Source organism: Cervus canadensis, chromosome 23, assembly GCF_019320065.1.
Source record: "Cervus canadensis isolate Bull #8, Minnesota chromosome 23, ASM1932006v1, whole genome shotgun sequence".
NCBI lineage: Eukaryota > Metazoa > Chordata > Mammalia > Artiodactyla > Cervidae > Cervus > Cervus canadensis.
The window spans coordinates 26,338,513-26,363,559 of NC_057408.1; the positions used below are offsets into that span (position 1 = coordinate 26,338,513).

The 25,047-nt window shown below is 35.4% G+C and overlaps 1 protein-coding gene across 1 annotated transcript in view; it reads left to right on the forward strand.

Moving 5' to 3' along the window:
* The window catches only part of CDH19 (cadherin 19), a 71,204-nt gene extending 49,342 nt beyond the window's left edge, over nt 1-21,862 (forward strand). The window contains exons 9-12 of the mRNA XM_043444374.1: nt 9,343-9,464; nt 14,755-14,869; nt 17,076-17,327; nt 20,438-21,862. Of these exons, the coding sequence (XP_043300309.1) occupies nt 9,343-9,464; nt 14,755-14,869; nt 17,076-17,327; nt 20,438-20,928 (980 nt within the window). The 3' untranslated portion in view covers nt 20,929-21,862. The remainder of the gene's footprint in view (nt 1-9,342; nt 9,465-14,754; nt 14,870-17,075; nt 17,328-20,437) is intronic.
* The last annotated feature ends 3,185 nt before the right edge of the window (nt 21,863-25,047 follow it).

Below are 25,047 nucleotides of genomic sequence, written 5' to 3' on the forward strand. Positions count from 1 at the left end.
CTATGGGTTCTCTATCTTGTTCCCTTTGTCTGTATTTCTGTGTCTGTGCCAGTACCATACGGTCTTGATGACTGCACCTTTGCAGTATAGTCTGAAGTCAGGAAAGTTGATTCCTCCAGCTCCATTCTTCTTTCTTAAGACTGCTTTGGCTATTTGGAGTCTTTTGTGTTTCCATATGAATTGTTAAATATTTTATTCTAGTTCTGTGATAAAAGCCATTGGTAATTTGATAGGGATTGCACTGAATCTGTAGATTGCATTTGGTGGAATAGTCATTTTCACAATATCGATTCTTCCCACCCAGGAACAAGGAATATCTTTATCTGTTTATTTCTTTCACCAGTGTCTTAGAGTTTTCCATATACAGGTCTTTTGTTTCCTTAGATAGGTTTATTCCTAGATATCTTATTCCTTTTGTTGCAGTGGTGAATAGTATTGATTTCTTAATTGCTGTTTATGATTTTTCATTGTTAGTATATAGGAGTGCAAGTGATTTCTGTGTATTGACCTTGTATCCCACAACTTTGCTGAATTCGCTGATTAGCTCTAGTAATTTTCTGATACTTTCTTTTGGGCTTTCTATGTTTAGTATCTTGTCATCTGCAAACAGTGAGAGCTTTACTTCTTCTTTTCCAATCTGGATTCCTTTTATTTCTTTTTCTTCCCTAACTGCTGTAGCTAGGACTTCCAAAACTATCTTGAATAATAGTGGTGAGAGTGGACACCCTTGTCTTATTCCTGATCTTAGAGGGAAAGTTTTTAGTTTTCACCATTGAGAATAATGTTTGCTGTGGGCTTTTCACACATGACCTTTACTATGTTGAGGGAAGTTCCTTCTATGCCTATTTTTTGAAGTGTTTTTTACCATAAATCGATGCTGGATTTTGTTGAAGGCTTTTTCTGATCATTGAGATGATCATATGGTTTTTATCTTTCAATTTGTTCTTAATGGTGTATCATGTTGGTTGATTTACATATATTGAAGAATCCTTGCATCCCTGGAATAAACCTGACTTGAAAATGGTGCATGAGCTTTTTAATGTGTTGTTGGATTCTGTTTGCTAGAATTTTGTTGAGGATTTTTGCATCTATATTCATCAGTGATATTGGCCTATAGTTTTCTTTTTTTTTATATTGTCTTTTCCTGGTTTTAGCATCAGGGTGATTGTGGCCTCATAGAATGAGTTTGGAAGTGTTCCTTCCTCTGCAATTTTGGAAGAGTTTCAGAAAAATAGGCAGTAGCTTTTCTCTGAATGTTTGATAGATTTCCCCTGTGAAGTGATCTGGCCCTGGGCTTTTGTTTTAGGAGAGATTTTTGATCATTGCTTCAAGTTCACTGTTTGTAATTGGGTTGCTCATAATTTCTATTTCTTCGTGGTTCAATCTTGGGAGGCTCATTTTTTCTAAGTATCTGTCCATTTCCTCTAGGTTGTCCATTTTGTTAGTATATAGTTACTCATAATATTCTCTTATGATCCTTTATATTTCTGTGTTACCTATTGTAATCTCTCCTTTTTCATTTCTAATTTTATTGATTTTATTTTTCTCCCTTTTTTGTCTTGATGAGTCTGGCTAGTGTTTTGTCAATTTTATTAATCTTCTCAAAGAACCAGCTTTTAGTTTTATTAATCTTTAATATTGTTTCCTTCATTTCTTTTTCATTTGTTTCTGCTCTGATTTCTATGCTCTCCTTCCCTCTGCTGACTTTGGGGGGTTTCTGTTCTTCTTTTTCCAGCTGTTTTAGATGTAGAATTAGGCTGTCCATTCGATGTTTTTCTTGCTTCTTGAGGTATGATTGTACAACTATAAACCTCCCTCTTAGAACTGCTTTGCTGAGTCCCATAGGTTTTGGGTCATCATAATTTCATTGTCATTTGTTTCTAGGAATCCTTTGATTTATTTTTTTTATTTCTTCAGTAATTTCTTTGCTATTTAGTAATGTATTTTTTAATCTCCATGAGTTTGTGTTTTTTGCTGTTTTGTTTTTTTTCCCCTGTAGTTGATATCTAATCTCATAGTGTTGTGGTCAGAGAATATACTTGATACAATTTGAATTTTCTTAAATTTACTGAGGCTTGATTTGTGGCCCAAGATGTGGCCTATGCTAAAGAATGTTCCATGTGCACTTGAGAAGAAGTGTATTCTTCTGCATTTGGATGGAAAGTCCTGAAATTATCATTTAGGTCCATTTGGTCTAATGTTTCATTTAAGGTTTGTGTTTCCTTATTGATTCTTTCTTTTGATGATCTATCCATTGACGAAAGTGGGGTATTAAAGTCCCCCACTATTATTGTGTTGCTGTTGATTTCTCTTCTTATGTCTGTTAGTGTTTCCCTATGTATTGAGGTGCTCTTATGTTGAGTGCATGGACATTTACATTTGTTATGTCTTCTTGGATTGATCCCTTGGTCATTATGTAGTGTCCTTCTTTGTCTCTTACAATATTCTTTATTTTAAAGTCTATTTTGTCTGAAATAAGGATTGCCACTCCAGCTTTCTTTTGGTTTCCGTTCACATGGAATATCTTTATTCATCCTTTCATCCTTTTACTTTGTGTATGTGTCTGTATGTGTCTCTAGGTCTGAAGTGGGTCTCCTGTAGGCAGCATATATATGGGTCTTGTTTTTGTATCCATTCAGTCAGTCTCTATCTTTTGGTTGATGCATTTCATCCATTTACATTTAATGTAATTATTGATACATATGTTCCTATTGGCATTTTCTTGATTGTTTTGGGTTTGTTTTTGTAGGTCTTTCCTTTCTCTTGTGTTTACAGGCTATGTAAGTCCCTTTAGTGTTTGTTGCAAAGCTGGTTTGGTGGTGCTGAATTCTCTTACTTTCTGCTTGTCTGAAAGCTTTTGATTTCTGGGCCAATTTTGAATGAGATCTTTGCTGGGTATAGTAATCGTGGTTGTAAGTTTTTCTCTTTCAGTACTGTAAGTATATCCTGCCATTCCCTTCTGGCCTGTACAGTTTCTGCAGAAAGATCCACAGTTAATTTTATGGGTTTTCCCTTGTATGTTACTTGTTGCTTTTCCCTTGCTGCTTTTAATATTCTTTCTTTGTGCATAATCTCTGCTAGCTTGATTAAAATGTGTCTCAATGAGTTTCTCCTTGGGTTTAAACTCTAGGGGACTCTCTGCGCTTCTTGGACTTGATTGACTATTTCCCTTCCCATGTTGGGGAAGTTTTCAACTATAAATTCTTCATAAATTTTCTCAGTACCTCTTTTTTTCTTGTTCCTCTGAGACTCCTATAACTCGAATATTGGTGCATTTAATATTGTCCCAAAGGTTTCTGAGGCCTTTCTCTTTTTTTTTTTTATTCCTTTCCCTTTATTCTGCTCTTCAGTGGTTATTTCCACCATTCTATCCTCCAGCTCACATCTCTATTCCTCTAAGCTATTCTGCTATTGGTTCCTTCTAGAGTATGTTTAATTTCAGTAATTGTGTTATTCATCTCTGTTTGCTTATTCTTTAATTCCTCTATGTTCTTGGTGGTTGCATTAACTGTGCTAAGTGCTTCTTGCATTTTCTCCATTCTATTTTCAAGTTTTAGGAGCATCTTTAACTATCATTATTCTGAATTCCCTTTCAGGGAGATTACATTGTTTATTTGGTCTTGTGAGTTTCTACCTTCCTCTTTCATTTGTGTTGTATTTCTATTTTCATCATTTTTTTATCTAACTTGCTCCTCTTGAGGTCTCCTTTTCCCAGGCTTTTGGGTTATATTACTTCAAGCTGGTTTTAGAAAAGGCAGAGGAACCAGAGATCAAATCGCCAACATCTGATGGATCATCAAAAAGGCAAGCGAGTTCCAGAAAAATATCTATTTCTGCTTTATTGACTATGCCAAAGCCTTTGACTGTATAGATCACAATAAACTGTGGAAAATTCTGAAACAGATGGGCATACCAGACCACCTGACCTGCCTCTTGAGAAACCTGTATGTAGGTCAGGAAGCAATAGTTAGAACTGGACATGGAACAACAGACTGGTTCCAAATAGGAAAAGGAGTACGTCAAGGCTCTACATTGCCACCCTGCTCATTTAACTTATATGCAGAGTACATCATGAGAAATGCTGGGCTGGAGGAATCAGAAGCTGGAATCAAGATTGCCGGGGGAAATACCAATAACCTCAGATATGCAGAAGACACCACCCTTATGGCAGAAAAGTGAAGAAGAACTAAAGAGCCGCTTGATGAAAGTGAAATAGGAGAATGAAAAAGTTGGCTTAAAGTTCATCCTCAGAAAACTAAGATCATGGCATCTGGTCCCATCACTTCATGGCAAATAGATGGGGAAACAGTGGTAACAGTTTCAGGCTTTATTTTTGGGAGCTCCAAAATCACTGCAGATGGTGATTGCAGCCATGAAATTAAAAGACACTTACTCTTTGGAAGGAAAGTTATGACCAACCTAGATAGCATATTAAAAAGCAGAGACATTACTTTGCCAACAAAGGTCCGTCTAGTCAAGGCTATGGTTTTTCCAGTCGTCATATATGGATGTGAGATTTGGACTATAAAGAAAGCTGAATGCCTAAGAATTGATGCTTTTGAACTGTAGTGTTGGAGAAGACTCTTGAGAGTCCCTTGGACTGCAAGGAGATACAACCAGTCCATCCTGAAGGAGATAAGTCCTGGGTGTTCATTGGAAGGACTGATGTTGAAGCTGCAACTTCAATACTTTGGCCACCTGATGTGAAGAGCTCACTCACTGGAAAAATCCCTGATGCTGGGAAAGATTGAGGGCAGGTGGAGAAGGGGACGGCAGAGGATGAGATGGTTAGATGGCATCACCAACTCGATGGACATGGGTTTGGGTGGACTCTGGGAGTTGGTGATGGACAGGGAGGCCTGGTGTGCTGCGGTTCATGGGGTCGCAAAGAGTCAGACATGACTGAACTAAACTGAACTTCTTCCTTTTGATTTTTGCCCTCGGAGGGAAATGCTGGTTGAGTGGTTTGTGTTGATTTCTTATTGGGGGTGACTTGTGCCTGTGTTCTTGTGGTAGAAGGTCAGGTATGTATCTAGAGAAATGGACATAAAGACACACACTTCCACACATACAGTTATAACCAAAGCATTCTAAAGAAAAGAGTACAGGAGATTGACTTGGTGAGCAAGGGAAACCACAGGTGACATCAACCAATTGAAAGAAGAGCTAATTAAAGCTCAATCTGGAAATCGGAACATGAGCAGAGGGCCAACTTGGAAACATAGCATAGAGAGCTCACCAGTTTAACCTACTTGGTGAAAGAAGAAAGAGTGAAGGGAAAAATGGAGAATAAAAAAAGAGAGAAAAAAGAAAGAGAAGGGAGGGAAAAGAAAAGGAAAGGGTGGAGAAGAGGTTTTAAAAAATTAAAAAAGAGAAGAAAAATAGAGCAAATATTAATAGACATGTGTGGAAAAGATTTATATATATTCAGAAATAGCTACAGCTGGTAAAAAAACAGTAGGAAAAGCATTGAGTATATCCAAAACAAAAAACAAAAAACAAACAAAAAACCCAACTCATCAAGAAAGGAAAAAACGTGAGGAGAAAAAAGAAAAACAAAAACAAAACCCTAAAATGAATGTTTTTCTTGCCTTTTTTTTTTTTTTTGACAAGGAACACAACGAAGAAAATCCACAGCACCGCAAAAGGCTATAAACCGTGTGATTTACTAAAAAAAAAAAAGAGAAAAAAAAATTAAAAAAAAAAATTTTTTTTTTAAACAAGGAAAACTCCACAGCAACACAAAGCACTAACATGATGGTGGAAACATGTTGGGCAATAAGCAGTGTGATTTATAAAAAGAAAGAATCTTAAAATGATTTTTTTTTTTTTAAGAAGAAATTCAAAGAGGAAAACTTCACAGTGCCAGTAAATGCTAGTGTGAATGTGGCGATATGTTGGGGGAATAAACAGTGTGATTAGTAAGAGAAAAAGAAAGAAAGAGAGAAAACGAAAGAAATGAAACAGGAAAAAAAAAAAGAATAAACGAAGGGTTTTCAAGGTCCTAGCTCTTGGTTGTGGAGTTCGCCTCTGTGGATGGTGTTGGGTTAGCTCCTGTGATGTTTTCCTGGTTGGCGGAGCTTGTGCCTGTGTTCCGGTTGATGGGGCTGGATCTGGTCTGTCTGAAGGGCAGTGTCCAGTAGTAGGTTTTGGAGCGTCTATGGGTGCAGTATGCCTTTGGGCAGCTGTTGTAGCTTTCAGGGTGTTAGGAGCGTCTATTTCCGCAGCTGCTTCAAAGTGGCCCTCTCAGCATAACTGCAGTGCCGCCAGCCTCCTACTTGCCCCTTGGATCCTTGCCGGTGCTTCTGTTCCCGTTTCCCGCCCTGCGCTGCTGGCCGAAACTTGCTAGGTAGCTGCTTGCGTGGGTCCTTTCGCGTCGCGGAGACTCGTGTGGGCTTCGCTCACCCTCTGCGTCGTGGGGCTAGTGCGGACTTGTTTCGGCTCCCCGTGCCCGTTCTCTGCATCGCGGGGTTTACGTGCACTTCTTTCGTCTCACTGCCTACACTCTTTGTCGCGGGGGGGTTATTTGTTCTTCCGGCTCTGCGAAGGGTTGTGTGCGCTGCCCAGGTTTGCAAGCCTCCCCTCTGTCTGCACCCCAGTCCCGCCCTTTGCCCCGGCTGTGTTTGTCCGCCGGCTACCTGGGCCCGCCCTCTCTGCTGCAAGGGTTGTGTGTGCCCATTGGGTTTGTCTGCAGCACCACTCTCGGTTCCCGAGCCTGTTTGGGGTCACAGTCCGGGAGTTGTTAATGGGCTAAGAAGTACAGCTTTCTCTGTTTACTGCCCTCCAACCCCCTGCTTTGCCTGATTTTCCAAGACTTCGCAGCTCCCCTTTGGGCCCGCCTGTGAGGGAGATTCCCAGTGCACGGGAACTCCTGTTTCAGGGCTCCCTCCCTCCCTTGGGGCACAAGCTCCTGCCAAGAATTTCTTCCTCTTTTCTCTTTTTTATGTCTCCCTCCTCTCTCCTACCTCTTTTGAGGCCTGGGGTCGTCTGCAATCGCCTAGAAGTTGCTTTGTAGAAGTTGTTTCGTATCTTCAGTTTTTGATGTATTTGGGGGAAGGCTAGCAATCTCCCCCTCTTACTCCTCCACTATCTTCTCTGATTCCTGAACCTAATTTTAAGCAACTTTTTCAGAAAAAAACAAACAAAAAAAAGGACAAAGATTTTAAGTGAATTTTTTAAACTAATTTTCTTAAATTTATTTATAACTGATATACTTTTTCCCATTTTATTTAGGCAGAAAGTTGTTCTACAGTGATGTACAAACCATAAAGTGTGAATCTTAGGTTTTGAATAATTTCATCTTGAAATTTCTAGAAATATCTTTTCATATTTTAATGTTTTTAATCTATTTGATCCTGAACATAATACAATAGAGAAGAGTCACCAAATAATAATTCTTAGTGGTTTATGTATTTCCTAAAGCCCATGAGTTTCTTTTATATGCAATAAAAATTGCAAGTTTTAATTTTAACTAATTGGTTATGTATTGGTTAAAATAATTACATAAAAAAATCTCATCCCAACCTGGGAAATCTCTTCACAAGGTGAAACAGATACAAACAGTTTTATAATTAAAAAGCATCAAGCCAGGATTTGAAATGTATCATCAGTTCAGTTCAGTCACTCAGTCATGTCTGACTCTTTGCGACCCCATGAATTGCTCGCAGCAGGCTAGGCCTCCCTGTCCATCACCAACTCCCAGAGTTTACTCAAACTCATGTCCATCCAGTTGGTGATGCCATCCAGCCATCTCATCCTGTATTGTCCCCTTCTCCTCCTGCCCCCATCCCTCCCAGCATCAGGGTCCTTTCCAATGAGTCAACTCTTCGCATGAGGTAGAAATGTATCATAGTTGGAAAGAAATTGCTGAGTCGGAAAGAAACCTCAGCCTTTTACATAGCCAACCAAATAGGATCCACTGCAGGCATGTCTCAAAATAATGGAATGGGTAGCCATTCCCTTCTCCAAGTGATCTTCCAGACCCAGGGCGGATTCTTCACCACTGAGCCACCAGGAAGCCTAGATAGACAATTAAGGTGTTAAAGCAGGAGCACTTAACGCCACCATGTGTCACACAGTTCATCCTAAGTCCACTAAGTAGTTGGAGTGACCGTTTGTGTTTGCTAACTGGCTTTATCCATATGGAAACTAAACGTTTTATACATTTGTGACAAGAAATAGTTTTGTATCTTGGTCAAGGTCTTCGCTGAAGCTAGGTGCTTACCCTCCCACAGAAAATGGGAGAAAATATGCTATTAATATCTTCCTTGATGATTAATTACATGCCAAAGAATTGGCTCCCAGCCCTGAAAAAAGACAAGCTTGGGTTGTAAAGTTGGCAAGAGATTTATCTCAGTTTTAAAAAGTTAACATACATTTCAAAGAGATAGAAAAATAATTTACAAGCTTTTCTAAAGTAAATACTCTAAGAAGTTGAAGGAAGGAAAGACTTTTCCCTAATTTTCAGCAGAACTAATTCTCTCTTTTTTTAATTGTTCTTTGCCTTTACACATTACAATTGCAAATATAATGTTTTTTTGATTAAAAAAAAAAAGAGCATGCAAGATTATAAAGACACTGAGACAAAGGAAACTCCTTCTCCCCACTCTTCAATGTATGTATCTTCAAGTGGCTTTTTAAATGAAGAAAGAAAGATTTAAAATAATAATATGCAATACCATTCCCTGATGGCTCAGTTGATAAAAAATCTGCCTGCAATGCAGGAGACCCACGTTCCATGCCTAGGTCAGGAAGATCCCCTGGAGAAGGGCATGGGCAACCCACTTCTCTTGCCTGGAGAATCCTATGGACCGAGGACCCTGGCAGGCTACAGTTCACAGGGTCACAAAAAGTCAGACACGACTGAGTGACTAGCATTTTCTTTCAACAGGTCATAGCTGTGACCTTCTAGTTTTGCCTCCTAGTACCCTCAGGCCGCGTCTGAAGACAGTTTAGATCATCACAACTAGAGTGGACAATGCTACTGGTATTTAGTTAGTAGAGGCCAGGGAGAATACAAATATGTTTGACTGTTCCTGGATTTAAAAAAAAAAAATGTTCACATACCTGACTATCTTCTTTAGTTTGACTGCTTTTCCTCATCAGCTTCCTGCAGTCCATGGCAGGTACAAGGCACTCGATAAACACTGATTGAGCTGAATGTTCTGAGAACATTTTTTGTAGGCCATAGTGCTATAAATGAAATATATAATGATCCTGTCCTCAGCTTTTATTCATGTGAAATAAAAATATACCACATAGCCTCTAATGCAATTTTCATGACCATGTTACCCCTAACAGCAGCATTATTCTTTATTTTCATTCTGTTTACTCAATTTGCAGACAATATAGCACGGATTTCTTCAGTCCCTGTCTATGTACAAGTTCTCAATATCAATGATCATGCTCCTGAATTTTCTGAATACTATGAGACTTACGTTTGTGAAAATGCAGTCTCTGGTCAGGTAAGAATCTGTCATAAATTGCCTATATCTAAACAGTACTTTGTGTTATAGAGAATAGCATATTCTATGTATTCCTCCATCTTTGAAATTATATTAATAAAAATAACCTTTATTTGGCTATATTAATTATAGGCTTTAATGTTGTAAGTTACATATAATTTAAATTTCTTTCTTTCAAAAAAATATGTAAACTTCAAATTTTCTACTTCCAAATTCCTCATGTTTGAAAAATCTGCTAACCCTTAGAATTTAATAGTAAGTCATTTGTACTTTGTCAATATAGAAATGATTTTTTGTGATTCTGTAGAGTATATAATATTAATTAATTTTTATTATTTCAGCCATCATGCAAATAAAGACAAAATGACATGTAAAATACATCAGACATCAACAGATGAAATTCAATTTGAAATGAATTATTAAATATATAAAGACTTAGGAAAGCATACTCATTTTGAAATACATTATCATTTCTTCACAGTTTTTTCACACATTTTCTCATATGGGGCTTACCTTTTTACATTTGTAAAATGTAGAGTTTAAGTTAGATTCTCCTTTAAGTATCTCAGTTCCAATACACAATAACTTTACATTTTTTTAGGCATCCTATTAAATGTCATAAAACATTTAAAAAAAACAAACTACTTTTTAAAATACTGAATAAATATTGCTGTTGTTTAGTCTTTAAGTCGTGTCAGACTCTCTGCAACTCCATGAACTGCAGCACGCCAGGCTTCCCTGTCCTTCACTATCTCCCTGAGTTTGCTCAAACTCATGTCCACTGAGTCAGTGATGCCATGCAACGATTTCATCCTGTTTCCCCCTTCTCCTCTTGCCCTCAATCTTTCCTAGCCTTAGGTTCTTTTCCAATGAATCAGTTCTTCACATTAGGTGGCCAAAATATTGGAGACTCAGTTTCAGCATCAGTTCTTCCAATGAAAATTCAGGGTTGATTTCCTTTAGGATTGACTAGTTTGATCTGCTGACTGTCCAAAGAACTCTCAAGAGTCTTCTCTAACACCACAATTTGGAAGCATCAAAAAAAAAAAAAAAATCAAGTACTTACAAAACTATAAAGCAAAAATTGAAAGTTACAAAAACCAATATAAATGTATTACTGGTATTGGTTTTGTTTTTATTGGAGGTTTTCTTACATACATTCTTGATTTATTCTGGTTGGTTTGAAATGTATTATGTTGTTTTTATAAAATATCTCAGAAGCAATAATTCAATAAATTTCATTTTTCTTTCTTAAAGTAAGTTAATACATTTTAATTAATCAGATTATTTTATTTCAAAAATTTTTTTGAAAGACAATGAAATGATACCTTTGAGTATGCATATCAAGAAAAAGAAAGAAAAATTAGGTAAATTGTAAAAATTAAATCCCTATTTTGTAATGTGATGTTTGTGTGTTCTAATAATTTGAAAATCTGAATGATATAAACAGTGTTGGGAAGATGATACATAAATGTATTAAAATTCTCCAGTCTTTTCAACAAATTTTGCTGTAACAAATGAATACGAAAGAAAGAGGGAGGAAATGGAAAACTCCATCTAAGCCTCACACTTTATACAAAGATTATTTTATGATGTATCATAGATTTAAATATAAGCCTAAAACTAGAGATAAACAGAGGAGAAAGAATTATCTTATGGCTGGACAAAGAGTTCTTAAATATAGCACCAAAATACCAATCCATAAGAGAAAACATGTATTAATTTGATGTAATCAAAATTAAGCCTGTGAAAAATCTCTGTTAAAAGAATAAAAAAGACAATCTACAGAGTGGCAGAAAATATTTGAAAGTAAGAATGAAATGATATAACTGGTACTCAGTCTAATAGTCAAAATCTCCCTTAATACTGAAACACATTTGGTAGTATTTTATTTATTTTTTGGTAGTATATTTTAAAATAATAATGAAAATTAAATCTCTGCTTCCTGCCCTGTCAGTTCATAGTGTTCCGAAGCATAGGTCCACACAATAATACGTATAATTCATACAAAGCAGACTTCCAAAAAGAAGAAAATATGTTTGAGAACATAAGATTATCTAGTAAAGTGAGTAAAGTGCTGACAAATAAATATGATAGAATTTTAATTTTTCTGAAAGCATTAAAAAAAAAAGAAGAGGAAGTTGCTCTTCAACAGGCATAATGTTTCCATTTAGCTGGGTGAATAAGCCTGTGACATTGTCCCTATGGTTAAAAATGTGTTTAAGAGGGTGGATCTCATGTTAAGTGCTTTTGCCACAAAGTTTTTAAAATGTAGAAGAGAAAAAGGTAAAATTAATTTTAATGTTTGTTTGACAGAATATGATGATTTTCACATGTAATAAAAATATAGGGAAATATTTTATGTTTTTTCTCGTACTAGGAAAATCACTCTTGTCTCATTTCCCACAGCCTCAGACAGCTGGACAAAATGGTGTGTTAAAAGGTCTCCTGTATCTATCTGCTTTGGGTAGATAATACAATCACTGTAGGAAACCAAAATGCCAGAACAGTGCATTCTATTCTGAAGGAAATCAGACATTCCCCTAATGACCTATGTGGCTAAGCAGAAGTTTTATTTCTGTTCCTTATGTGCAAATGGCCAGGATGGGGAGGAGAGGAAGAGTAAAACTTTTCAGGGGTTTGCAAAGTATGGATATAATAAATGAGCTGACATTGGGGCAATTTGCCTTTTCTGTTTGGTGTAAATAGTCATCATTTTTCAAATTAATGATTCCCATTATCTTGACTGATACCAAATATCTTTTCCAGAAGTAGAATAGCAGTAATTTTTAGATTCCTTCATACCAATACACTGTCTAAAGTAAAGACATTTACATTCTTTCCATGTAAAAATTTTCTCCTGCCTAAGTTTCTATGATCCCACAGTGCGATCCCAGTTTTCTCTTCATCTTCCTCTCTCTCCTGTCCCAAACTTTTTATTTTTTTCACTCTTTCTGTTATACACAAAATGTGTCAATTACCGTTCATATGCAAATGACTTCTAGATCTTTATGCCAGTTCTTTCTCTTATATTTAATGCTGTAAGTCCAAATAATTAGAGAAAATGTCTACCTCTGTTCTGCTGGAATGTAAGCAGTGGTGACAGATACACTCTTGGCCCCAGCCACCATGGGACACCCAGACCTGAGATGACTTGGCATGTTCCAAATGCCAGTGAAATGTTTGTTAAATGGATACATTTGGGATATTCATTACATACTTTCATAATTTTAAATTTGTATGTGATGATTTTATATGAACTTTTATAAAGAATGTTTACAAAATAATTTATCAAAGGAAAATGAGAAAATATATATTGAGATAAAATCTAAGAATATATCATTTTTAACAGAATAAATGTATATTTATACAAGTTACATTACATTTACAAAACATTACATTTAATGTAATTTAAATACATCTAATATAATTTTGTGAAAAATTTTTTGAAACAGTAGTTCTGCCTCTGTCTACTATCAAAATGTTAGGATACCATGAGCTTCTCAATAATTTTTTCCTAAAAACATTCTAAACTAAGAAAGAAAACAGACTACAGACTCAATTTTCTTGTAGCTCTATTATTTGATTAGCACTTTGACCTTTAGAACAGATGTTCAGTCACCTTTTTGAGTGCTAAATGTGTATCTATCCTAAAAGTAGATAAAAATCTTAAAAATGAATTCAAAAAATTGATATCTCCTTATTAAAAAAAATATATTGGAATATAGTTGATTTACAGTGTTGTGTTAGTTTCAAATATGCAACAAAGTGAACTAGTTGGTGCTCCAGTGGTTAAGAATTTGGGCTTCCATTGCAGAGGGCATGGATTTGATTCATCGTTTACATGCATGTTAAGTTGCCTCAGTCATGTCCGACTCTTTTCAATTCTATGGACTATAGCCTGCCAGGCTCCTCTGTCCGTGGGATTCTCCAGGCAAGAATACTGGAGTGGGTTGCCATGCCCTCCTCCAGGGGATCTTCCCAACTCAGGGATCAAACCCGTATTTCTTACATCTTCTGCAATGGCAGGTGGATTCTTTACTGTTAGCCCCACCATCCCGGGAACCAAGATCCCACTTGCCGTGCAGTGTGGCCAATAAATAAATAAATGTTTCTCCAATTTTTAAACTTAGAACATTAAGTGGGAAAGACAGAATTCAGAATATTAGACTTCCAAGCCCATATCCTTCATCCTGGCTATACAAAATCTTGTAATAACTCAAAGTAAAAGCATTATTCTGATACAATGCACATTTATTATTGTTGTCATGGATTGAATAAAAATGTTTTCTTTTATTAGATTATTTCATTAACACTCCATGATTGTGATTTAATTAGAAATGTGTTGTAAGGGAAAAGATAAATCAATGTAGAGAAATAATGTACAAACTGCATTAGTTTCACAAGATTCTTCATGCATGTGGAGAGATATCCTTTGAAATATAAGATTATAAATCATATCTGTCATCCTGCAACTAAGGATATTTTTGTTTGACACATTGTTAAAAGCAATTTAATTCTAGAAAATTCAAAACAATAACTTCTATAGTCAATTTACTTTAATTTCCAGAATTAATCACAGTCTCACTATTTGATCTTGACAGCACATCTCTTTTTTGACAATAATTAACTACTTGACTGACACTTTCATGTCTTGAAGGCAAAGGACTAATTGTGAGCTGATTTGTTCATAGTTGCATTATCTCACTTTTTTATGATCTGAGATAGAGAGAGGAATTTACTTGACATGGAACACTTTTGCTATAGTCTTGTGGGTGAAAGGAAATCATGTACATCGCCCCTAAGCTTTAAATACACTATTCCTAAAATCAACTTATAAACTCACTACTTTAACAAATACTCAAGTAAGACAATAAAGTTTATTACAGTTATGTCTCCAATATATGCAGGAACTATTTAACTTCAGCAAATCGTAATGGTTAGTATTCAGATAAAAAAGAGAGAAGGAGAAAAGGACAAAAAGGAGAAATCCAGGCAGGAAGGATTGGAGGATGTTTTCTGACAAACTTAGCTTATGGAAATCATCTCATCCATTAACAAGAATTTACTTTCTATGTAATATCAAGACATTCTTTTGAAAGGAGCAAGTAAACATGTTTTTAACCTCAGAAAATATTTACATATTTTCCACAAATTTTGAGATATCCTTTGGAATATCCATAAAGATTTTGGTAAAGCAATTTTAATAAAAGCTAATAATAATTTTAAATAATAATCAGAATATTATAAAGAGAATGATCAAAACTTATCCCCATTTTTTTTTTCCTAGGTGATTCAGACCATCAGTGCAGTGGATAGAGATGAATCCATAGAACATCACCATTTTTATTTCAATCTATCTGTGGAAGAAAATAACTCGAGTTTTACAATCATAGATAACCAAGGTAATGCCATTCACTTATAATAGCTTTCTATTCATTCTTCGAGATCTTGTTTAATTTTAAGAAAATTCATAGCATTACTTTTTATACTGTTCCTGCAATATGATAGTGTTGAGAAATTATTCAAGGAGTGGGAATGGAAATGGGAAACAAAACCCAAAGTAATGTTCTGGGAATACTAGCCTCATTTCCCACTGGATTTCTTTAAACTGGAAGCACTTTTTCAAGTAATTATTGGCTATAAGCCCTTGTAAAGTCTGAATGACCTTGAAAATCTAATTGCAGTCCCTCTCATGTCTTCATATCTGGAGAAGAAAATGACATATACTTCCCTGGTGGCTAATACAGTAAAGAATCTGTCTGCAATGAGGGTGACTGGAGTTCAATCCTGGGTTGGGAAGATCCCCTGAAAAAGGGAATGGCAACTCACTCTAATATTCTTGTCTGGAGAATTCCATGGGCAGAGGAGCCTGGAGGACTACAGTCCTTGGGGTCCCAAAGAATCAGGCACAACTGAGCAACCAACACTTTCACTTTTCATAGTCACTTGATTGATTCAAAGATATTTGGAATCATTAATTAGAAGCTATAAATATATGAAAAGGCTGTTCTTTTCCCTTCAAAACAAAATGGTTGTATCAGCCTAAGAACAAAATGTTCTAAAGGATTTTGTATGGAGAGACAGAGTTCCTTTTCCTTCCATATAGAAGTAGATTAACTTTGTACAAAGCTGCATTGTTCTTTTTTGCTTCAATAAAATATTTTTTGTCTTCATATACATTTCTATTCTAATTTTGCTTCATATCACAAAGATATGCAGCGCTGTAAGATTAATTATTCAGGCATCTATAACCAAACACGTGCAGCTGTTCTTCCTTATACCTGAGTTTAAGCTCCCATCAAGGGGAGATCTTCTACGGAAGGATAAATGCAAACATATTCTTTCCCCTTTGCCTTTGTCAAATTCCCTAGTGAAAAAAAATGAACAGCAAAATAAGAATTTGTTTATATTTGTTTATATTTGCTTAGATTAGTTTATATTAATAAAAAATAAATTAGTGGGACAAAATAAATATATTGACACATAAAGAGAAAAATTTAATATTGGTTTAGTATTTGTGGTTATAAGTAATTTAAGAAAATACATTCCAAAAAGTATAAACTTTCTCACCTGTTTGATCTGTCTGCTGAATAAAATCACAGATGGTTTGTAGACTTCAATAGCATGATGGAGAATTTGTTTTTAAAGGAGACTTGGGAAAAGTGATAAGTAGGCATACGTTTCAAAAGACTTCCATTTATTTTCATTTATCTATTTCAAAGACTTCCATTTATCTATCTCCTCTTATTTGTTTGTATCTTCTAGAATTTGTTTGATTGCTACAGAATATCTTTCAAGGAATGCCAATACACAAAAAACAAAGTGTCTGGGGGGAAACATATTGTGTATCATAAACTGATACACAATAAACTGCTTTGGAGAAGACCATTTAGCATATTTGGGGATTCAAGGAAAAAAAATTAAATATTAATTTAATTTTGTATATATAATTTATTTTTGTTAACTATTTGAGTGTTCTAGCCAGGTGAATTAATCAGTACTATTAAGGTTTAACGATTCTCTGAAATATAAGTAGAAAATAGGTTAATAATGTCAAGGTGAAATGAAATGTTCTAAAAGAAACTTTAACTCCAAGTAAAATTAATTCTTTTGTCTTATTAATAAATACATTATTTGAGATCACTTACTGTGACAGAGATGACTTTGAAAATCTCATGTATTTATATTATTTGTGAAAGTAATGAGTTTCTGTTAGAAAAATGAGTCATGAGTATTTAATTCAAATGAAACTGATGTGTCTTTATACATTTAATGCTAGTACCCCCGTATACTGTCAATGGCTAAATAAAAAGTTATTTCTTTTCTGTGTTCCATATGTATGTTTCCTATCTTTACAAAAAAATGAAAAAAACAAAACATTTTAGAACTGATTCATATAATTCATCTAATTTTGTAATTGGGATTTAGGCAATGTCAAAATCAGAAATGACTTTTTTAATTGATCTTTTAATTTTCTTTTTCATCAGAAATGTACTCTTTCTTATTTGAGCTTATTTAATCTCTACATTTCTGCCTCTTCTACACTTAGTGGCTATGAACTTCTTTTGCATTATTGAAAAAAATTATGCCCATGGATTTTTGTTTTAGATAACACAGCGGTGATTTTGACCAATAGAACTGGTTTTAGCCTTCAAGAAGAGCCTGTTTTCTACGTATCCATCCTAATTGCTGACAATGGAATCCCATCACTTACAAGTACAAACACCCTTACCATACACGTGTGTGACTGTGGTGATGCTGATGGCACACACACCTGCAGTCATAAGGATTTTATGCTTTCCATGGGGTTCAGGGCAGAAGTCATAACTGCTATTCTGATATGCATTATGATAATATTTGGTAAGTCATGTGAACTGAGCATATATTCATTTATTGACAGCATGATACATATAGAAAAGAGTTAATTCCATTATAATGATATAATGTTGACTTGTGTGTGTGTGTATGTTTGTGTATGTGTTCAATTGTCCTTCTGAATTGATCTTTTATTGATCAATTGATCTGAATTGACCTTCTGAATGTGTTAACAATTCTTAAATCAAGTGGAGTAAATGAAAAATAGAGTGAATATGCACTCCAAGTTCAAAATCAATGATCCTTGAATTTGATGAGTATGTGAGTACACACGTGCACATCCTTTTAGGAGTGGTTTTGACACACACACTGCAACATATAGTAATATAAAAATTAGTAATAATAAAGGCAAACTTCGGTTGAGTGCTTATTATACTCCAGGAGACTGTCTTAAGTGATTTGCAGAAATTGTGCAGTGTACTCCTCAAGATAACCTCAAGATGTAGCAACTGTTATCGCCTGTATTGGACAGATGAAGAAAGTGAAAGTCAAAGAGTGACCTGATTTACAAAGGGTCAGGTAGCTAGTAAATGAAGTGCTGAGGTTCCATAACCATAACACACCTCCATCCAATCCTTTAGGACAGCACACTGAAGCCTAGGAGCATTGGGGGAGTAAATGTTAGGATGAAAAAAATGTAAATGAGAAGTAACAAGGATCTACTCTAGAGCCCAGGGCACTCATCAATACTCTGCACTGGCCTATACAGGAAAAAGTCTAAGAAAGAGTCAATATGTGTACACGCATAACTGATTCGCTTTGCTGTACGCTGAAAACTAACACAATATTGTAAATCAACTCTACTCAAAAAAAAAACAAAAACAAAAGAAATCCCAACTGATCAGGACATACATAATTCTGTCAGTCACATCTCTCCCAGGGTTTCCAACTTTCCAGCATATATCACGAGGAAAGAAAACAGAAAGTTTTCTGCTTTAGAAAAAAAAAAATCACTTGTTTGTGATGGATAATTATGTTTAAGCTAGCTTTGTAGTTAAAAATAAACATAGCTTTCATTCTAAAAATGTAAAAGAGAGAGTCTTACTTAAAGTGTTAAACACAAAAGAAATCTCAGTAAAAGAGCTCCATTTGTTTTCATCTGTTTGTTTTTGTTGTTGCTGCTGTTTCCACAAGGAAATGAGTTCTGCTCATTTTACAGATGAGGCAAATGAGGTTCCAGATGTTCTAGCTAGGCTTTCAAAACTACACATTATGCATCAAGCATAACTTTTACCCTTTCTTAACATACCAGTCTATATAGTCTAAACCCTTCTGTTGCTTCCCTCATAACTTCATATCAAAGCCAACACAACTGTATTGAATGTTGACAGCAGCCATATGAGCCGTGGGTTATGAAATCCCAAACTCACTACTCAAACTGACATACAAAATGCTTCAGGATTTGCTTTACCTTCACTCTTCTCATCTTTCTCAAAGCTTTAAAAAGCATGCATTTCTCTTTTAACAATGTTACCCTTCTTTTCTACCTAGCTTCAGTTTTTGAAATTATTTTTGATGATCTTTTATCATAAAACTGAATTTACAGCTAGATAACTAGATAGCAGAGGCAAGAAGCAGTAGAAACAGTATAATGTTTGCAGGTTGCAAGTACAAAATTGCTCACTGGTACAGACCTAAACCTAGTCCCAAGACCCTGCAAGTGAACCAAGGGCAACCTCACAGTCCAGGGCATGAGTCATATTGAAACGGTGGAATGTCAGGTTCAACAAGAGTCAGCAGTTTCCTGTGAAAGTTTCATGAATGTGCTCTTCCACTCATAGATTGCAAAATTATTTATTAGATCCCTTTCTATTTCAACCATATATCTCAGCTGTATTGAATTACTGTACCTGGATTCAGGCACAGTGAACTTATTTCAGGAACACTATTTCAATTTATTTAAAATGTGAGATTTACCTAAAATATTGCCTAATGTATTTCTCTTTTGATAATATTAGCAGCATTACTTCCTGTTTGTTTCAGTTTCTGTAGATGAAATTCTGAACAGATACATAAGATCTGAGATTGTGTAAGGGTTGACTGCGCATGAAACACACATACACACACTTGTCTCCAAAAATTTTTTAAAAGCATTCTGAAATTGTTCTATTTCTACACAATGTTAAAACTATTTCATATTGATACAATTTGATGTGAACATACCAGTGTTATGACTCAAAAACCTGATAAGTTTGGAATTTCTGAAATTAGTGTCATATAGTAAAGCACAGATTGTGAACCAGCTTTCTGGTTTTGAATACCAGCTTTTTGTTTCCTGGGCTTGTGATTTAATCTCTCTGCACTTCGTTTTCACCATCTTTACTAGAGCACTATAATAAAATATGGGTATCACAGCAAATCAATGAATATATGTAGAGCTTTTAGAAAAATGACTGGTACAGACTTTGTAGTCAATAAATACTAACTTAAGAAGAAATTATGCCACAGAATGTGTCTCAGTGGTAAAAATCAAACCGGCTCAGGGTGCTTCACTTCCTCTAACACGGATCACTGGTTCCTGAGATTGACAGAGGCACGTAGATTGGAAAATCTTCTCATCTTTGTTCTATTTTCAATAAAGAAAAAAAAAATAAACTGTTGTCATAAATTGATCATCATATAAAGTTCACTATATTTTTCTGATGTTTTTCCACTCTAAATCATCAGCCAGTTAAGTCTGCTCTACTTCCTTATCTTTCTGCAAGTTCCTTTGATAAATTTACAATGACAAATATATCTTTGCTTTATGATCAGAAAACTGAAGCTTATGTCTTGAGCTTGTAACAAAAGCAAGAATTTATAGCTTATTATAAATAACATACTCTTTAACAATAGTTTATAATGTAAATAGATAACTATATATTTAATTATAGTATGCATTAATATTATAAATGCAACAATATTTGATAATGTGTTTCAGTATAAATAGAATGAATATATAGTATAACATTATTAGGCATTATATGTTTACTTATAATATAGTAATACAAATATAAACATGCATTATATTTATAATAAGTGTAATATGAAGCCTAAACATTTATAATGTATAATATTGTATTTGTGTCAATGTTCTGATACGCTTTGTTTGACAGGGTTTATTTTCCTGAACCTCGGTCTGAAACAACGGAGGAAACAGACTCTGTTTCCCGAGAAAAGTGAAGACTTCAGAGAGAATATATTCAGATACGATGATGAAGGTGGCGGAGAGGCGGACACGGAGGCCTTTGACATCGCGCAGCTGCGGGGCAGCGCGGTGATGCGGGGCCGCAAGCCCCGCAGAGCCGCCAGGGCGGAGATGCGCAGCCTCTACCGGCAGTCTCTGCAGGCCGGCCCGGACAGCGCGGTGTTCAGGCAGTTCATTCTAGAAAAGCTGGAAGAGGCTGACACCGACCCCTGTGCCCCGCCTTTCGACTCCCTCCAAACCTATGCTTTTGAGGGAACAGGGTCCTTGGCTGGATCCCTGAGCTCCCTAGACTCCACAGTCTCTGATCACGATGAAAATTATGATTATCTTAACCAACTGGGACCTCGCTTTAAAAGATTAGCGTGCATGTTCGGTTCCGCTGTGCAGTCAAAGAATTAGGGCTTTTTTCATTAAGACTTTTTTTTTTTTTTAATGCTAATGTATGTTTGGGCAAACTGGTAGTCGCTTGGTGAAAAGTTGTTTACTTCAGTTCCCTGGGAAAAGAAAGAGACGCAATTTATACTCTTCTCTGATTTTCTTGGAGTAAATATCCCATATAGTCCCTGACTGCAGATAAGGGAAGTGAAGCTAACATTGCAGATTCCCGCTAGCAGGCCCCTGAAATACTCTTTCGGATTTTTTTTTTTTTTTTTTTATGCCAAATACAAATTCTCAAAATTTTTGACTGTTTAATATGAAAAGGACAATGAACTAGATAGTCTTAATTTTATTTCATTTAGTCACTTTGTAAATCTTGCAAAGTAACAGTAAAGTGTTTCTGTGTGTTAACTTCCTGATACTCTAAAGAGAAAAACATCTAGGAGAATCTGGGTGGTTATATACAACTTTCAAAAACTCTTTTCTATGAATATGCAAGCTTATGACTGAAAGTCTGTGATTCATTTCAGTTTGATATTTTAAAATTGTCTTCAACACATTTTAAAACTGATTTCAAATTTAGACAGATGCTTGGTATTTGTTTATGAGTCAAAGATATAGTGTAAATTTATATTCTCTTTGATATTACAGCTTTATAAAAAAAAGGGCATAGACTATGTTTTGGAGATTTTCATAAGTTATTTTCTTATGTTTTCAAAGTACTTCTTTATCATATCACAATGCAATCACAAAGCACATATCAATATTTCCTCAAGATTAAATTGAAACTTTTTAAAAATAATTGAAAGTGTGAAATTTTTTAATTTTATTGCTACCAAAATGATAGAAGTAAGTGAAAGGAGTACTGGGTTCAAACTGGAATTAGTATTCATCCTAAATATTATGATCAACTGCACTGCTCTTACTGTGCATAAAATAAAACATGATAAAATTCTCAGCATTTCCTTTTTTATTGATGCTTAGACTGTAACTGATTCTTCCATGTCATTTTTTTATTATGCAGTATAAAATTAGGTGCAATAGTTACTTTTATTGTAATGTTATGAAGGAAATATGCTAAGCTGCTGGACATAAAGCTTGAAGGTAACATTAGATAGTCAGATAATAAAACACTTTGATTTTAATCAGCCTTGTAAGAATGATTCTTATTATTCTATCCAAATCAAAGTGAAATTCGAAATTCGTAGGTTGAACAGAAAGTAGTGAATACTGTGTCCTCAAAATTGCTTTATGCGTTCATTTTTTATTAATAGGGTGTGAAACTGAACTGAACCAAGTTGATCATAAATGTTCAAATCAAATATTTCAAGTAATTTTGAGCTTAAGTTGGAACAGTTGAATACCTACAATCTCTCGCTCTGTATTTTGAGACATAAGCATCCATACCATGTAATAGAAGATAATTTTTTCATCAATATCAATCAGGTATCATTGATATCATTTTGTGTCAGCAACGCAGAAATAATTTTACAAAAGCCTAAGAAAAACACACTTGAAATACCACAATTTTGGAAGCTATTAAAAGTCGTTGGAAAGGACATAGACTGTAGTAAATCCTTGTACATGCATATCATTATTTACTTAGGGAAAAGTAAGAACAGTAAACAAAAGAAGCTTCTAAAAGAGCAAAAACTTGCAAGTAAAAAATAAATGTATGGGTTGAGAGAACATTTATATTCCTATCATATTGACATAAAAATTGAAAAAGTATAGTTAGGGAAATTTTCATGAATCATTCCATGAATGGCTGCTCCCTGTTTAGAAAATAGTGTATATAATCTTGGTTAAAGAAATTGAAAGTATGATAAATAGCAGGTGAAGCAATCCATGGAAAATAGATTAGAAAAAAAAAAAAGAAAGAGACTTCGGGGCTCACAGTCAGTTCTGTCATGGATGGAAGCTTTATAAACAGCTTATCAACTTGGATGAACACCTTATAAAAATGCACATTGATGCAATATCTGCATCAATAAGGTTTAATGTTTGAGTCCAGTGGCATTAAGCAGATGTGTTAACATAAATTCTGGTTTAATTAATGATAGGATTGTCAATCATAGCATACATAGGAAAAGAGATTCAGGGATGGATACCTATGTGTTAGTCTAAAAAGCATTCTTTCAAAATTATATATAAATAATACTATCAGATTCTAGTAGAGAAATTGCAATTTTCTAGATAGTATACTCAGTAATATTTCAATAACTATTTTAAGTTTTTTCTAGTCACACAGGTGTTGCAAGAATATAGCTGTATCCTAAGCGAAAGATATGGCTTTAAGATCTCATTTTTGTAAATTTGAATAAAGGTAAATCAGTGCGGATACTTAATGAAATAGCACAGCTTCACATTATTACCTGCACTACAGTGTTCTTGCCTGGAGAATCCCATGGATGGAGGGGCCTTGTGGGCTACAGTCTATGGGGTTGCAAAGAGTCAGACATGACTAAGCAACTAAGACACACTCTTCATTAACTTACAGGTTGATGCCTAAGTCTTAAATTTCTAGTAGTTGATACAGGAAGATGTTAAAAGCCTTTATAGGGATCAGAAAATATTAGCCATTTTTGTTCACTAAGGCCATGGCTTGAGCCTGTCAGATCTGAGTTTGCGTTATTTCACTTTTATTTAGGTAACTGTGTGAACGTTGTTGAACTGAATAATCTTTCCACGTCCGAGGTTGTGATCGCTAAAACGAGGTCCAATCTACCTTTTTCACACGATTGTTGTGAAGAATAAGTAAAACAGAGAGTTTGCAGTACCAGACAAAATGCAAGAGCTCAATGAACGACAGCCCATCATCACAAAAGCCACCACGGCTCTGCTGGAATGCACAGATCCCTTTCTTTTCAAACTCTGAGCGATCCCAAGGGCTTCACAGCACATTTGAAACGTAAGTCGGCTTTCTGACCTGACACACGAGGTCCTGTATTATCCTGTGCCTTGCTTATTTCTGAGTGCGCGCCACTCTTCCGATGTCATGCTCAAGGCCTGAAACAACCTTTCTCCAAAGGTTTCTATTTTTCATTCCCTCACTTCTTTCAAGTCCATGATCAATTCTGACTTCTTCAGAAAGACCTACTGGGCCACTCTCCCCCAAATGTGGGTCCCGTGCTTTGCTTTCTTTGCATCAGATCTCTCAGTTACATGTATTTCTTTGTATATATGGTACTTGCTATTGTCTTTATCCTTTTGTTACAATGTAAACCCTAACTGGGCAAGGAATTGTCTGACTTTTTCACTTGTTCTTGTCTGAAATAGCTTCTGGCACACAGTATGTGACCAATAATTATTTCTTGAATGAATGCAGTAATGAATTCCAATCTATTTTTCTTGGTCAAGTAATATAGAAGCAACCTTAACTTTGTTGAATATTAATAAGGAATTAAGATATTTGTCAAACGAGGTTGGCACTGGGTAGTTCTGGGATACAATAATATTTTTCAAAATCTTTCTGTAAATTATAAAAGCTTGATGTTTTACCTTTTTTGTACTTAATTATATCACTTCCTGCTGTGGGGAGGGGTAATGGTGTTACCCTGCTTGGTCAAAACACATCCTTTGATGATTGCTGTAGAAATTCTCATATGAATAAGTTCCCATGAAATGTGATGTGCAGGAAAACATTTGTGATGCATGGGAATTCTGCTTCACATGTTAGAAAACAATCTGGGAACAAATGCATTGTTAAGTTCGCAGGGCTGCACAAAACCTTCAAGGTAGCTTCTTGTTCTTTTTTATGATATAAATAAGCATTAGATAGCAAAGACATTAAAAGGTGGGAGGCACACTAGTGAGAGAAATGTAGGAAAGGATTATGCTGCTTTTTTTCCTTTTTTTTTTTGGTCACATTGAGCAGCAGGTGGGCTCTTAGCAACCTGACCAGCATTGAACCCACGCCCCTTGCAGTGGACGCCCAGAGTCCTAACCACTGGACCGCCAGGCCAGTCCCATGTGTGGCTTTTTACATGTCTAATTATGTCTATCTTCTTTACCTGTGTACCCATCCAACCACCCTTCCATCCACATATCTATCGTCTATCTCCTGACTATTGTCTATCTCCTCCTCCAGGAAATTGTAATTTCACAATTACACTGGAGATCAGCACCCCAATCACAGGT